The sequence below is a fragment of the Mastomys coucha genome, unplaced genomic scaffold (genome assembly GCF_008632895.1).
Source record: "Mastomys coucha isolate ucsf_1 unplaced genomic scaffold, UCSF_Mcou_1 pScaffold20, whole genome shotgun sequence".
Taxonomy (NCBI): domain Eukaryota; kingdom Metazoa; phylum Chordata; class Mammalia; order Rodentia; family Muridae; genus Mastomys; species Mastomys coucha.
In genome coordinates this window covers 58,917,554-58,932,682 of record NW_022196903.1, presented here as the reverse complement: position 1 = coordinate 58,932,682, position 15,129 = coordinate 58,917,554, and the positions used below count along the sequence as shown (strand labels likewise).

Here is a 15,129-nt window from a genome sequence, read left to right as displayed (position 1 = left end):
AGGTAGAAGCTAATTGCTAATAATGGAGAGAAAGGAACGAGTCAGCATGGCAGGAGTGGTCTGGCATATGGGGAATGAGAGCTCAGAAATACTCAATATTCAAGTTTCCAAAATATTAATGAGATTATAGCAACCTGCAGCTATATGTTACAGCTTGTTAATGGGGTGTGAGAGAGGGAGCTGCCAAACGTTTGTTATGCAAACTTCATTGCTGGACCTTGGAGTGGATCTCTTTCAAAGAAATGCCAGCATTAAGAGAAAGAAAGAAAGAAAGAAAGGAAGAAAGAAAGAAAGAAAGATGAAGAAAAGAAATGGGATGAAGAAAAGAAGTTAAAGTTTTAATCTGAACATTAAGCACACAATTTGCCACAAAATAATCTGACTTTGTTCTCATCTGGATAAGCTACAAGAATTTTCCATTGCCTTTCCATCAACATGATATAGAATTAAAGTTTGAAATTCTGGTATGATTGTTTCCCTTCTGAGAAGGGGCAAACAGGACTTCCTCACTCAGAGACCTGAAGTGGAAGTTCTGTTCACGTGGCAGCAAAGGTCCATCTGGACCTTAGGCAGATGCAACTCCCAACCATTCATTTTGCTGAAGAAGAAATTTGCAGGTGGGCTCCCTGATCTGGTGATCAGGAGCATCCTGTGTAGCCGTGTGGACACTGGTATTTCCTGACTGTGTGATTAGCTGCCATTTCATTATCTATAAAATGCTGGGAAGGAGGGTGCTACCTGCGCTGCTCCTAATTTCTCAGAGTCAATGAAAATGACATTGATGACATCTGTCCTCGTTGTTTAACACAAAGTCTACGTGGGTGATTTTAAAATTTTGGTTGTTTTCTTTGGAGGAAAAGGACTTCCCCGCTTTCCTTTCTGGTATTTCCAGCATGTAAAAGAATACCAGTCACTACCCACACCCTGACACACACATCTCAGAAGAGCACACCAAACCAAATAATATGGAAAGAGATGACTATCTCTTGCTCATCTGTTTTCATCTGGTTTGCGTAGTAAGAAAGAAATGAAAATGTGTCCAAAGCAATTGTTTGGCGTTTTGTTTTTGTTATGCTTTTCAGCAATATAAAGATCCCAGATGCTTGTCTTAGTGGGTTATCTAAGGGCAGGTGCATTGTTCCTTTCCTGGAAAGTGTCCCTAGCCACCCTGAACTTCTCCCAGAGAGCTGGCTGACAGAACTGCTAAACTTCCCTGGACGGGCTTCTACAGAAAGTCACCATACCCTGAGCGGTCAGCGGAGTTCTGCAGTTCTTCCACAATGGAAGAAAACCTGCACTTCCTGGGGGGTCAGCGGAGTTCTGCAGTTCTTCCACAATGGAAGAAAACCTGCACTTCCTGGGGCAGCACTTTTTCTACAGCTGCAATCTGTGAAGTTTTCCTTGTACAAAGGCGATGACAGAGTAGGATACAAGAACTAGCAAACTGACGTCCCTTATTTTGTGGGGCACCCTCATTTTGTTATGACAAAGAAGACAATGAATTTGCTCACCCCTCAAATTCAGAGAGTATTCTGGACACTTGACTTTAATGAATAGTACTACACTTAAATTAGCCAACCAAATGCATTGTAAAAGTTCCAATTTCTACTCTCTACACATTCTGCACTAGCTTTTCTAAGACCTCTCTGATCCTGAGACCCCAGAATGGATTTATACCCCGTATGGACACCTGGGATGAGTGTAATATCCTCCTTAAGTTTCTGCAGCTGACTTGGAAGGTACTTGACTGGTTTGTTCTGGGGGTGGTGGTGGAGGTGGAATTAAAGGCAAATGCTCACTTTGTGTTGGAAGAAGTGAGTTTGAAAAGAAAAACACTTCATTTGTGGTCAGCAATATTAAAGGCTTCTAGCTTCTTAACTGTTGAAACAATGGTTGCCAATCTATCTTTTCCATCAAGTTCTTTTCCATTTTCCCTGTTCCTTTTCGTAGATGTCTCTCCTCCTATAGATCATGAGTTGTCCCTGAAAAGTTTTCAGCTATTTTTTTGTGTGTGTATGTGTGTGTGTGTGTGTGTGTGTGTGTGTGTGTGTGTGTGAGTGAGAGAGAGTGTAAATAGGTAATCTCAGTGATATTAAACAGCATGGACCAGACCCGAGGAGACAGAGGCACTGGCATCTCTTGGAGACTGCTGACTCTAGAAGTAGGGACACTGAAAGATTCTGGCCACCCAAAGGCAAACCAGGATGGAAAGTTGGATACATTTGATCTCATAATTCATTGTGTATCTGATGTTACTGTAAGGTTTGCAACATTCTTCAAAACAGCAAATCTCATAATTTCTACAAGATCACTGACAACTTATTTTTAATGTTTTTCTGGATTAGAACACGTGACAACTAAAAGGTTTTTTTTTCAAGTTTATTTTATCATTTGTAAAAGAGCATACATACATGAAGCAATGGCAACTGGATTCGCTAAATCAAAATAAAATGATCTCGAATAGAAAATGTAAAAAAAAAAGCAAATAAGTAGAAATGGGTCCAAATACGCAATAATAAATAACTTTTCTAATGTTAACAAAGCAAAAGAAAATTGACCAAATACCTTTGACACTACATGTTTTTTAAATTTTCATTTGCAAAAACAAACATTTGCAAAGAGTTTAATGATTATGAGTGGCTGTTTTTAAAATCAAAAGTTGGTCTGCAATTGGCAGTTGAGTTTCTTCAAGGCGGCACAGCAGCCTGTGATGAAGTGCATGTGTTCTGGGTCCACTAGACACACTCGGTGTTTTAGATCTACAGATACTCTGTCCCTGCATTTTAACAACTCAATAGTCCGTGTTCAAACACCGAATGCGGGTCTCAAGCGGTCTGGCAAACAACTTCAAAGTCTAACTCCCTTATTTGTGAGTGAGCGCAACTCACCGGGATGAATGCCCAAGGTATAAAATAAGTGAAACCCAGACCAGAAACAGAGATACGACATTTTAGCAGCATATTGGCAGCATGGACCATGAAACGATGCCACGTCAGGGTACATATAACGATACCGTATCTACATACAGAGGAAGGGGGTTGGAAGAGTCGCAGCCATCCGAAGTCACGTCGTTGCTAACAACGATCACCGCAGAGCAAAAATTAAAGGGTGCAGGGATATTTGTCGCGGGGCTTCCTGCACGCTGGGAAGGGCATTTGGTTGTCTCAGTTTTCAGGGAGCTGTTGCCTTCCTAACTGGCCTCATCAGAGTCACTGTAATGAGAGTGGGGGGAAAACTCTCCGTCACTTCTGTGGGACCTGGGAGATGTTTTACTGCTGTCCTCCTGTACTGGCTGCAGGATGCCCCCGGGCAGCGAAGGCGACAGGTCCTTCTGTGCCATCATCGCAGTTAGGGCCCTGTCCTCGAAAGCTGGGAAGTGCAAAGCGTCCAGCTGCACCGAGTAACCCCCGGAGGAAGCTGGGGCGGAGAAGCGAGTCCGGCAAGGCCCGGGCGGGGTAGGTCTTGGGCCCCCTCCCGGGGCTGGCTGAGCCCCAGCTACGGCAGAGGCGCCTGCACCTCCTTCATAGGAGGAGGCGGCTCGAAGGTGATGGTGGTCATTTTTGCAGGAGGCTGTCGGCGGCGGTGGCTGCTCTCCGACACTGGGAGTCTGCAGCAACTCCGACAGAGCGTTGATGTAGATCTGGGCCATCTGCAGGGTCTCATATTTGGACAGCTTCTTGTCGTTGTTGAAGGACGGGATAACGTTGCGCAGCTGGTCGAAGGCGTGGTTCAGCCCGTGCATCCTGCGCCGCTCCCTTGCGTTTGCTGCCAGCCGCCTTTGCTTCTGTACCCCATTCACCTGTTTGCTGGAAGGGGCTCGCTGGCGGCTGCAGCTCAGCTCGTCCACTACAACCCCGCCCTTCAGCTTGCACAGCTGTTCCCGCACTTTCACAGGCCCGGGGCTCTTGCTGAGGCCGCCACAGCCGCTCCTCCTTACCAGCTCACCCTGGCTGTCAGCCTCGTCCCGGGGCGCCGCGGCCTCGGAGGCACCCAGCTCGGGAGAATGCAGCAGATACTGGGCGGCGCGTGCCGTGCAGAGGCCCTGCAAAGTGGGAGTCAGCCAGGCGCGTGGGTCCGTGCTATCCAGGAGGGACAGTTCTGCCGGGTAGACAGGATGGTCTCTCGCCTGCAGGGTAGCAGGTGGCTGTGGCGTCAGCTGCGGGACGTGGTGCGGTTGGGGATGGCGATGGTGGTCCCCCAACTCTTTTACCTCAGCCCACTCTTCTGCGTGCAGCAGGCGGGACATCGCACTGCAATGGCTCGGAGGTGCCGTGTTAGAGGAGGTGCTAGCAACCCAGTTCAACGAAGGGGGAAAAGCCCCGAACGACAACAAAAATCTTCCTAGTCTCTTCTGCAAGGTCTGATTTTTTTTTTCTCCTCTGACCCTCCCCCTCTCACTCGGAGATCGCACACCAGGTCGCGTGCAACGAAGCTTCTCCGGTTGCTGAAGGCGCTGCGCCCCTTTAAAAAGCGGCACGCGCCAGTGTATCTCCCCCGGCTCCCCTCCCAGCCCCCTCCTTGCGCCAGTCGCGTGTCTGCTCAGTCAAAGAAGGGGGCGGGCAGGCGCGTGCGAGGAGCCAATCAAAGAGTTTTTACACCCAGAGAAAAGTTACTGTGTGCCGAGGACTCCAGCTCTCTCTCTCTCTCTCTCTCTCTCTCTCTCTCTCTCTCTCTCTCTCTCTCTCTCTCTCTGGAAATAAAAAAAAAAAAAATTCCCCCTTGTCTCACTAGTCAGTTCTGGAAATTCATATGTTAATTGCGGGGCTGTAATTCGACTCCTGAGGGTGTCACCTCCCAGGCGACTAGAGTGCGGGGAGTGGGGGAGGAGCGGGCTCCCGGCTGGTGTCCGAGCCGCCCCAGCTCAGACAGAACCCAGGGTAGGCGGCTACCGGCCAAGCTGGACGCTCCTAGAGCCTTCAAGGCACCAACCTAGAGAAACCCTCCTGCCCCTGAGATCCCTCCAAGCCTGGATCACAGCTCTCAAGAAACTCGTAAAATCGCTCATGTGCAATGTGACAGAAATACATACAGAGAGGTGTGTATAAAGCTCTTGCCTATTGTACATTTAATATGTAGAAGTGTTAAGTGGCATCTAATTAAAAATCAGAACAAGGTGAAAACCATTCGCTTCTAGGAACTTATTTCTTAATTTTTTTTTTTTTTACTACGTCTGCATCTCTTGGTTCACATCGTATTTGGATTCTTTATGTAATTTTTTTTTAATGGAAAGTAAAGCTGCTGTATAGTTATGACATACCGAAATCGGGATTGCCTCAGGAGCCTTTGAGCATGTTCCTCACTTCCTGTTAGGGTCTCAGTCTGCAAAATCCCTTCTCAGAGAACACCGTGCTAGGGCTGAGACATCGCAAGGGATCAAGCAAACAGTTTCAACACTCATAGCGTAGGACTCATAAACGCAGAGCCACAGGAGGCTATCGGAATTAGTGCAAAAGGTCCTTGAGTTCTTTGTGATTCTGGGCATTTTGAAACTGCTGCCTCGGGAGGCCCCGGTTTACTAGTGCGCGTGGCTTCTTGCGCAAACGCCCAGTAACCACAGTCAAACCCACCTGTCCTGCTCTGTTTAGTTAGGGTGTTCACTCCCTCTATAAACCGCTCCCCTCCTACCTCTTTAGCCCTCAGCCTGGTAGTTTACTACAAAGAGCCAATCGGAAACTTCCTGGCTCGGGACACGCCCCAACTTGCTCCTAGTGCTCTCCAGCTTGGGGCTTTCTTCGTCCCTGGGGCACCAGAGTGGGTGGCAACTGTGGCTGGTGCTTTCGATTTTCAGGGTGGTTGCTATCCTAGGAGGACTTTCGTCTTCCGGCAGATGGTACCGCAGAAAGCTCCCTGGAACCTGTCTTTGCAGGGTCCAGTGCCGTTGAAATGTTCCACTAGCAGGGACTTGATCCAACCTGCCATCTGGAGCTCCTTGTGCGAAGGATTTCAACGACTGGTACAAACTAGAGTTTATATCTCAACAAGATAGAGAAGGGCAGAAGAGAGTTCAAAGTTAAGCGTGATATGTCAGCCTTCACCTGTTTCTCTACTTCGTGTGCCCATTTACTACTGTATAAAGAACAATCCCGGGCCTTCCGATACTGACAGAAAGATCAGAGGAGCCCTTTTCTTAAAGAGTTTAAGCTGTGCATAAATAAATACTCTAACGAGAGACAGGAATAGACAGGCAAATGTAGAAGTACCCCAAACCTAAAAGACAACCATCGATGACAATAAAGGTAAAGGTAATGTCTTTGTTTGGAGGCTACTGCATTCTCCTGTATTTTTGGAGATTGGCTTGGTACTGTAGAAATCAACCAACTGTACCTAGCTTTACTAACTGTCATACACAATCTGACAAGCAAGACTTTCCAGGACCAACATCATCATTTGTGTATGAAAGAACATGAACAGCTAGAGCCTGGAAAGGTTAGGGAGCCATGAAGGCTTTGTTCTTCATTTGGTGACTTCTCTGAACTGTTAGATGAAAGACAGAAGTTTTTCACAAGATGTCAGTACTAAATGTGCAGGGTGCTCAAATTTTCCCGGAATTTCTATCCCCCAGGTATTTTAAAATTAAAGTTAAATTGCATTTTAAATTTGACCACAAAACTTCAAAACAGTCGTTTTTCTTTATGCTCAGACAGACTTAAGGACTATAGACAAATGTTTGTGCAACAATTTTTATACCACTGGTATAATTTATCAGATTTACATAACACTCACTAGTATAATTTCTTTTTAAAGAGGAAATCTCAATTATTGTGTAAACAAATGGATTGTTTTAGGACTTCGAGGGACTGTATGTCCATTTCTGTAATTAGTGGTATGATATTTCTTTGGTTTTTGACTATGGATATGTTTCTCTTCCATTTCCCCATCTCCTTTCCATTAGCTGAGTAATATAGGCTGGAATGTATACATGGGATTGGAACCTTCTTAGTGTGAGCAGAGTGTCCCCAGGGAAGGTTTGGATTGGGGTGTCAGAACATGGAGTGGAGTGAATATTTATGGGTGTTGGATGGTAGAATAGCAGTGTAGCTTGACACCTTCACTGTGTGTGGACATCAGATTACTTACAAAAATTGGATAGAAAAATAAATTCTTGAGAAAAATGTGAGAGGCTTATCACTATCAGAGATCTACTTATAAATATATAAATTTACAAAGAGCTTGGGTTAAAATTTGAGATTTTTATTTGAATTTAAAGTTTTGAAAACACATGAATAAGTGACATGCAAATAGATACAGATAAGAGTGTGATTAGAACACCTAAATGTATTTCTATGTATAGTCTTTTCACTCTCAGAGCCTGATGCCAGCCATGATCATATTCAATCAGACTTGAAGTTTTCCAAACAGGATCCAGTACTCTTGGGAGATTAAGTTTCCAGAATAAGTCAGGAAGCATGCACACACACATACACAGACACACACACTCACATACACATACACAAATACACACTCATACTCTCATACACACGCATTCACACATGCATACTCACACACAAACTTAACATACACACACACTCACACAAACAATAGGGGAGTCCTCAGAGAATAATGGAGACATGACAAAAGATCACAGAAGTCTGCTATCACAGAAGTAGCTATCAACAACACACAGAACAATTTCAGCATCAAAATAAGTAAGAATAATGGCAAGTTACCTAAACTTTTGCAAAATGGGATCTATAAATTATTAATATGGACAGAGTAAATGAGTTCACTGAATGTTAAGTATTACTTGCAATGTGGTACTTTAAAAAATAGCTGACCCTAACACTCAGGACTTTAATATTGCCTCAATTACTCGACTGAAGTTCATTTTGCCAGTAATGATAGACATGAACTCATTTGGCATTTGTTAAGATGCTGAATCTGGTTTGTTTCTCTGATAATGCTATCCAAAATGCCTGTCCTTAGTCCGGTTGAGAGAAAACATTAACCCAACCCTAACTGAGATGCACTGTAGGAAATAGTATGCATTAAAAGTGTGAAGACTACAAAACTGAATGCCACCAGCCTTCCCTGGTTGGCAGAGGATGAAGGAACATGATCAGGATAACACAGTTGATTCCAAGCTGGACCTTCTATATTAGGCCACACTGTTGGAAAACTAACAAAACTTACCAGAGAAATACTTGTTTCATTTTTGATGGCTACACTGTGGCTTCATAAGAGAACAGCTTCCTTTTAAAGGAATGTTTGGGCCACACTGACCTTATATGCTCATCTATACCAAACACCTTCCCTATCTAGGATCATCACATACGTACTTTTTCTTTCTTGCCTGTTCTTTCCTTGCCTAACTTTCTTCTACTCAGCTTTCAAAAGAATAGCCCCGAATTCTTGTAAAAATATCCTCTTGTGGTACAACTCTTGTAGTACATTATATTTATTTTCTTTAGTATTGGTACTCATTATCAAATAATTATTAGTGTGGCTGTTCTGTCTCCCTGAATCCTAGATGGTAAGGCATTCTGTTCTGTTCTGTTCTATTATGCGAGCCTCATCAGGGAAGCTGGCAGCCTTTCACTTTAGGTGAGTGAGCTTTATTGCTTATTTTGTCAGTGCTTGGAGGAGTCCTCTAGAAGATATTTGTTAGAGACACAAAGCTGCACACTTCATGCTGATGCCTACATGTCTTTCTGCATGAAGTCCCCATGTCTTCTTGTTCCTATTCTTTTAGTGTTTCTGTTTACAGGTCCCTGATTGGCCAGGTACTCCTAAGGAATGTTCATGCAGTCTTACCTTAGGCTACTTCCCTCTTCCCATGAAGCTTGTAACAAAGCTAACTGTGCAGGACATCCCCTCAACCTTCCATTACAACATTGAGCCAGACTGTAAAAGAGGCCTCTGTCACCTTGCAAACATAATAAGTCACATCATCCCCAAACTGTGCCCTAGCAAGTCCTTCTGTAGCCGGCTAATGTTTAGGCATTGATATAACTAAATAACAGAATGAGCTGAGCATCTGCCTATGTAACTAACTTGCTCATGCTTCTGAATTTACTCACTTTGATCTGGAATGTACTATTTCCATAATGTACCAAATTAGTTTTTGTGCCCTCCTCCTCAAATTTATGTCTTGATATGGCATCCAGATAAAAGTAAGTTCTTGTTGCAAAGTGACTTATACTCACCTGACAGCTCAGTCTCCTCTTAGGTCCACTAGCACGCCAGGATCCACTTTGGGATTGGGAGGTAGCTGTCTGACATAGACGGCATGGCTTTGCTTCATGACTTTATATGTCTTTTCCATGGCAAGAGTGTGCAAAAAAACCCCATGGATTCTAAAGCTATAAAAATCCTCTAGCAACCTGGGGTCTTCTGGATCACATGATCTACATGACAAAGATCATTATAATATTGATTAAAGTTTGCTGCGAACTTTTACTCAAAACTAGTGTCTACCTGAGTCAACTGATTTTAATTGCTGAATAAGGCTTGTGTTTTATTAACCAGCTAGGGTTAATAAACATACTTACTAAGTATCAAAATGAGCAAGAAGTAAGGGCTTCCCTGTTTCTTTGACAGAATCTTCACACGCCACAAGCAAAATTCTGAAACATCACCAACTTGACAAGATCCTGAATCTTTGTAGCGGTAATCTCCCACTTCCAGTTCAACAAGTGTGTCCTAAGAGTATTCTTTCAGGTCTACTTTCTCCTCCTTGGGTGCAATTAAAGTGGCAGTTAATAGAATGGGCCACTAACCTTAGATAGAAGGCACTGGGTATCAAGATCCCTCTATAATGAGTGCTTTGTTGAGACATAATGTCAACATCATTGTCATGACCATGAACATATGTCATTGATTAAGCTAAGCAAATGTTAAGTTCTGATAACCTCATCAGATTGGTGGTTCATGAGAAGTTCATCATCTATGGTCCACCTTGTATTTTCAGGTGTCTAAGTGGCCAAGTAATCAGGCACGTGATAAAGAGTGCGCTTCCTTTATCCATTAGCAGTCATACCATTGAGAATGAAGAACGAAATCTCCATCATTCCATCTAGGACATGAAGCATTTTCTGATTTACTCTCTTGGAGAAGGGACACATTTGGAAGCTTTAATATATTGTTTACTGCCATTTTGGAATTTTATTAAAAGGTTAGGGAGCAGTCTTAAGGTTTGTGAAATTTCCTAAACACATTCCCCCCTGTTACTCAGTTCTCTGCTACTGTGATAAAATAGCCAAGGACAACTTTTTTTCTAATAAAGAAAAATACTTAAGCTACTCAGGCCTTGTGCACACTGTTACAGTATTAACGAGTTTGTATCATTCCTGTTGTGTCTGGAAGATGCTATTTCCTTTGAGTTGCCTAGCACCTCTGGCTCTTAGAATAGTTCTGCCTCCTCTTTCTTATAGAGATAAGAGCCAAGTGGAGAGGGGTTTGTTAACAATATCCCATTTAGGTCTGAATGCTCCAAAGTTGTTTATGTTCTATTTATTTCTATTTCTATAAATTGTCTAGTCATGAGTCACCTAGTTGCCATCAACTGCAAGAAGGAGCTTCTCTGATGAGAGATGAGGCAGCTACCGATCTATTGGTATAGCATTATGTCCTTAGACAGCATTTTATCACTGTGTTTCTTTAGCAGAATAGTAGTAATAGGTTATTTCCTAGACCCACAACCTATCTACCTATCTAGTCATGGGTTCTTGGGCACTTTAGCCAGGTATGGGTTCTATTTCACAGCCTTAAATCCATTTAAAAAGTAGTTATTTACTACTGTGGTATGTGTCCCACTGTTGTACTGGCATATCTTGCTGGCAGATCTCTGTTGCAGGGCACCAGGCTTGTGGCTAAGTGAAACTGATGATCACTTCTCTCCTCTGATAGCATGCAGAATACCTTCCAGCATAGTGAATGAGAGTCCACAGAGATGACGCTTCACTGGGTAGCAGGTTCATTTCTCAATGTTTGGTGACATAAGTGACTTTTGTGTTCTGCAATGGGGCCTTACCATCAGGTTATGGGAAGTAAGCAATAGCTTTGGCAATAACCTATGATGTTTGTGGGTAGTGGTGGTCTGTAAGGCCTTTAGAATCCTTTTTGGCCAAGGATTTGATAAGATGTAACCAACCCATTTCTGGCACTAGAGGTTTTATTTGTTGACTTAAGATATTTAGTTAGAGTGTTGTATCCCCTATTACATGGTGAGTCCATTTAGGTACACTTCATATATATGTATATTTTAGGAAGCATCTACAGTAGTAGGTTTCCATATGGTTTTTTCAAAAGGCCTTTAGTGTTAATTGTTCATCCTCATAATTCCTCCTTTACTTTGCCCTCCCACTCACAGCCCCATTTTAATCCTCCTATTCTACTTTCCCCGCTTGTCTCTGTTTTAAAGTTTACTTTTAGAGATTATAGTTATATTAATTCCCCCTTCTCTTTTCTCCTTCCAAATCCACTATCTCCTACACCTATCCTCTCTCTTTTTCAAATTTGTGCCACCACCTTTTAAAATTATTTGTTGTTACACACATACATATACATATCACATGCATGCATGACCCAGCACAAACATACACACACACACACACACACACACACACACACACACACCTTCCTAAATACAATCTGCTCAGTCTGTAGAATGTTACTCGTGTGTATATTCTCAGGGCTGACCATTTGGTCATGGATAAAATGTTGGTGGGCCTTTCCCTAAGGAAGACTATGTCTCTTGCTCTCAGAATCCCTTAGTTAGCTGTATTTCGTTCTTTGTGTAGGATTCGAGCCTTGTGGGGTTTCCTCAACCCTCTTTGGCATGTTAATTGAAGTAATCCTTGTTCAGCTCACATTGGGCAGTCATATTGGTGAGACTTTATGAGTGAAGCTTCTGACGTTATTAAGAGACACAATCTACTAGCACTAGGCTCCACAACTTTGCATTTTGATTGATGGCCATTTTCTTTGGTGGTTTCTATCGGTCACAAAAATGTTTCCTTGATGAGGGGTGAGGAGTAGACTCCTCTGTGGGTCTAAAGATAAATATTTAAAACGTAGTTCAGGATTATGCTGGTTTAGTAAAGCAGCCATTGTAGATTCTTCCCCAAGATCCATGACTTTACTAGCTGCCATAGATAGTTGGTTAAGTTTCCAGTATCAGGCATAGTTCCCATCTTATTAAGCAGGTCTTAAGTCCAAGTAGAGAGCTAGTGCTTACCATTGTGCCCTGCTGCCTTTTTTTTATCCCTTTATAATACTACAGTCTATTTTCCCTTGCTTCAACAATCCCTCTCCCCACTACTGGTCCCTTACCAGCTACCTAATCTCTGTAGTTATTTGGATTAAAACACACATATATAAAGTTTTAACGCTACCATCCAGTATATAAAAGAAAATATGCAGCATTTGTCTTTGGGGAGAGGGCTTGGTTCTTTCACTTAGGATGACTGTTTCTGTCGATTAATCTGCAATTTTCATTATTTCATTTTTCTAACAAGCTAAATATATCCCATTGTGTAAACATACCACAATTTTCATTATCCATTCATGTATTGGTAGAGATCTAGACTTCTAATTTCTGGCTGTTATGAATGCAGCAGCAATAAACATGTAACTCTATAGTAAGATTAAAAAGTCCGTTGGGTATATGCACAAGAGTGCTGTAGCTGGATCTTTTTGTAGATCAAGCTTTATCTTTTTAAAGAACCTGCACATTGATTTCTATAGTGGCTGTACCAGTTCGCACTTTCCCAGCAATGAGCAGATGAGGGTTCCCTTTCCCAGTATCCTCTCCACCATCTACAGTCATTTGTTTTATCTATCTTGGCCACTCTGACTGAGGCAAGGTGAAGTCTCAATGTAGTTTTAATTTGCAGCCTTCTGATGACTAAAGATGCCTCATCATTTCCATTTCAAAATGGAAAGTGTTTCTTAGGCACTTGTATTTCATCTTTTTAGAACTCTTTATTTAGTCCAAGTTGGACAAAATTCTAGCACTGATAAAGGGAAATGGACACAGTCTTTCCTCTAAACAAGAAGCTATTTACAATTTGCAATTGATACCTAGTGGGAAAGAGAATATCAGTTTTCTTCAATGAGTGCCATTGAATGTAACTGCTCTTACTCCAAAGCAGGCACAGAGAGTTGGTCACCATACAATGGACTCCATGCTCAGCCCCTGGGTTTGTGTGTGTGTGTGTGTGTATGCTGTTTTATTTAGAATTTTTCTCTTGTTTTATTGATTTTTTTCAGTGTTGGTTTTTTTTGTAATTGTTTTTCTTTTATTCAGAGAGAGAGAAAGAGAAAGAAAGAACATGAAGTTGGTTGAGTAGGGAGATGAGAAGAATATGGAAGGAATTAAAGCAAATCAAAACATGTTCAAAATATAGTATATAAAAAACATTTCAAATAAAAATTCAAAAAGATGAAAGAAAAGAAGTTTACTTATCTGGCAGTTCTAGAGTTTGAGTGGCATGGTATGAGCATGGCTTGGCTCTGGTTGATCTTGGCATCATTATAGCAAGAGTTATGTGAAAGGGTGTAGTCATGAGGCAAGGTAGGAAGCCATGCAATGTGTGTGTGGTATGCTCTGATCAGTAATTGTTTATTGAAATTAACTTGTGGTCCCATATAAACTGCCCTGAATTCATTTATGTCCCAGTCCCAATGATCTAAGGAACTTTGCAGGCCTGTTTCTTAAAGATCACATCACCAATAAACAACTAGTGAGAGTAGTCATCTTTCCTCAAGGTCACCTGATTGTAAACATGAACTATATTTATGAGATAGCTTCACAGCAACAATGAGATTAGGGTTTGATTTGAATAGTGGCATGTTTTACCCTCGTTCATTGATACAAACGTAACCATTTAACAAATTGCTGCAAGCCTAGTAGCTTGATGTCACTCAAATTTACTGCCTTAGAGATCCTGAACTTCAGAGGTTTGAACTCAGTTTCATTGAGCTAAAGACAAGATATGACCAGGAACATGTTTCTTCCTGAACCTCGTGAATTTCCTTTCTTCTCCTCTAGCTTCTTCAGGTCACCTGTGTTTTATGTTGCACATGGTTGTGACAGCTATTTTTGGTTGTCAACATGACTACATCTGGAATAAACTACAATCCAGAAGTCCAGGACAGATTTGTGAGAGTTTTTTTTTTTTTTTTTTTTTTTTTTTTTTTTTTTTTTTTTTTTTGCTTGGTTTGAAGTGGTTAAATCCACTTCTAGTTTGGACATTTGAGCTCTGAACACACACACACACACACACACACACACACACACACACTCCCCTTTGATCTGAATCTTGAGTCAGAAAGACACACGCCATTAATTGGGATCATGAAATGGACAGACCTTTAATCTAGGCCACACCTTTTGCTGGAAGTCTACATAAGTACACAAAAGAAGAAAACTTTTGCTTTCCCTTGGTTTCCTTTGCTTGTCCTTGCCTTGCTAGCACATCTGTTCCTTCACAGGCATTAGAGCCTACCTCCTTGGGATTCCAGCATATACTGAAGACAGAGACATTCAGTTTTGTGGACAGAGCAACTACTGAATTGTTGGACATTAGCTGGACTGCAGCCTGTAAATCATTCTAATACCCACACACCCACACAATCTTACCACTTCATCTGAGGAGAGAGAGAGAGAGAGAGAGAGAGAGAGAGAGAGAGAGAGAGAGAGAGAGAGAGAGAGAGAGAGAGAGAGAGAGAGAGAGAGAGAGAGAGAGAGAGAGAGAGATATTTTAGCCTGGCTTCTATGGCAAGAGATCATATTCAAAGAACCTTTAGGTCTATATGATCCAGCAGGAATTGAGACATGCCCTGGATTATAGTATGACCTGATTGAAATACAGGCATATCTTTAGTACACATGTTTAATCCTTAACCATGAAGATAAGGTTAGTTTGAAAAAAGGAAGCAGCCATGTTTGAAACTGATGTCTAATTGAGGGGCAGACAAAGTGATGAATCAGAGAAATATTTGACAGAATGAACCAGAGATAGGAACATTCAACTCACACAGGAAAAAAGAGACTGCTTAAGAGCAGAGAGAGAGTGTGAGAGAGACACAAAAACACACAGAGAAAGACAGAGAGATGAATGGCAGGGTGAGAGAGAGAGAGAGAGAGAGAGAGAGAGAGAGAGAGAGAGAGAGAGAGAGAGAGAGGGG

The 15,129-nt window shown here is 42.3% G+C and overlaps 1 protein-coding gene across 1 annotated transcript; it reads right to left on the bottom strand.

The window, feature by feature from the left end:
• Positions 1 to 2,376: 2,376 nt before the first annotated feature.
• Atoh1 (atonal bHLH transcription factor 1) lies at positions 2,377 to 4,433 on the bottom strand. Its single transcript, XM_031380866.1, has one exon. The coding sequence runs from the start codon at positions 4,244 to 4,246 to the stop codon at positions 3,191 to 3,193; it is 1,056 nt and encodes a 351-aa protein (XP_031236726.1). The 5' UTR covers positions 4,247 to 4,433; the 3' UTR covers positions 2,377 to 3,190.
• Between the last annotated feature and the right edge of the window lie 10,696 nt (positions 4,434 to 15,129).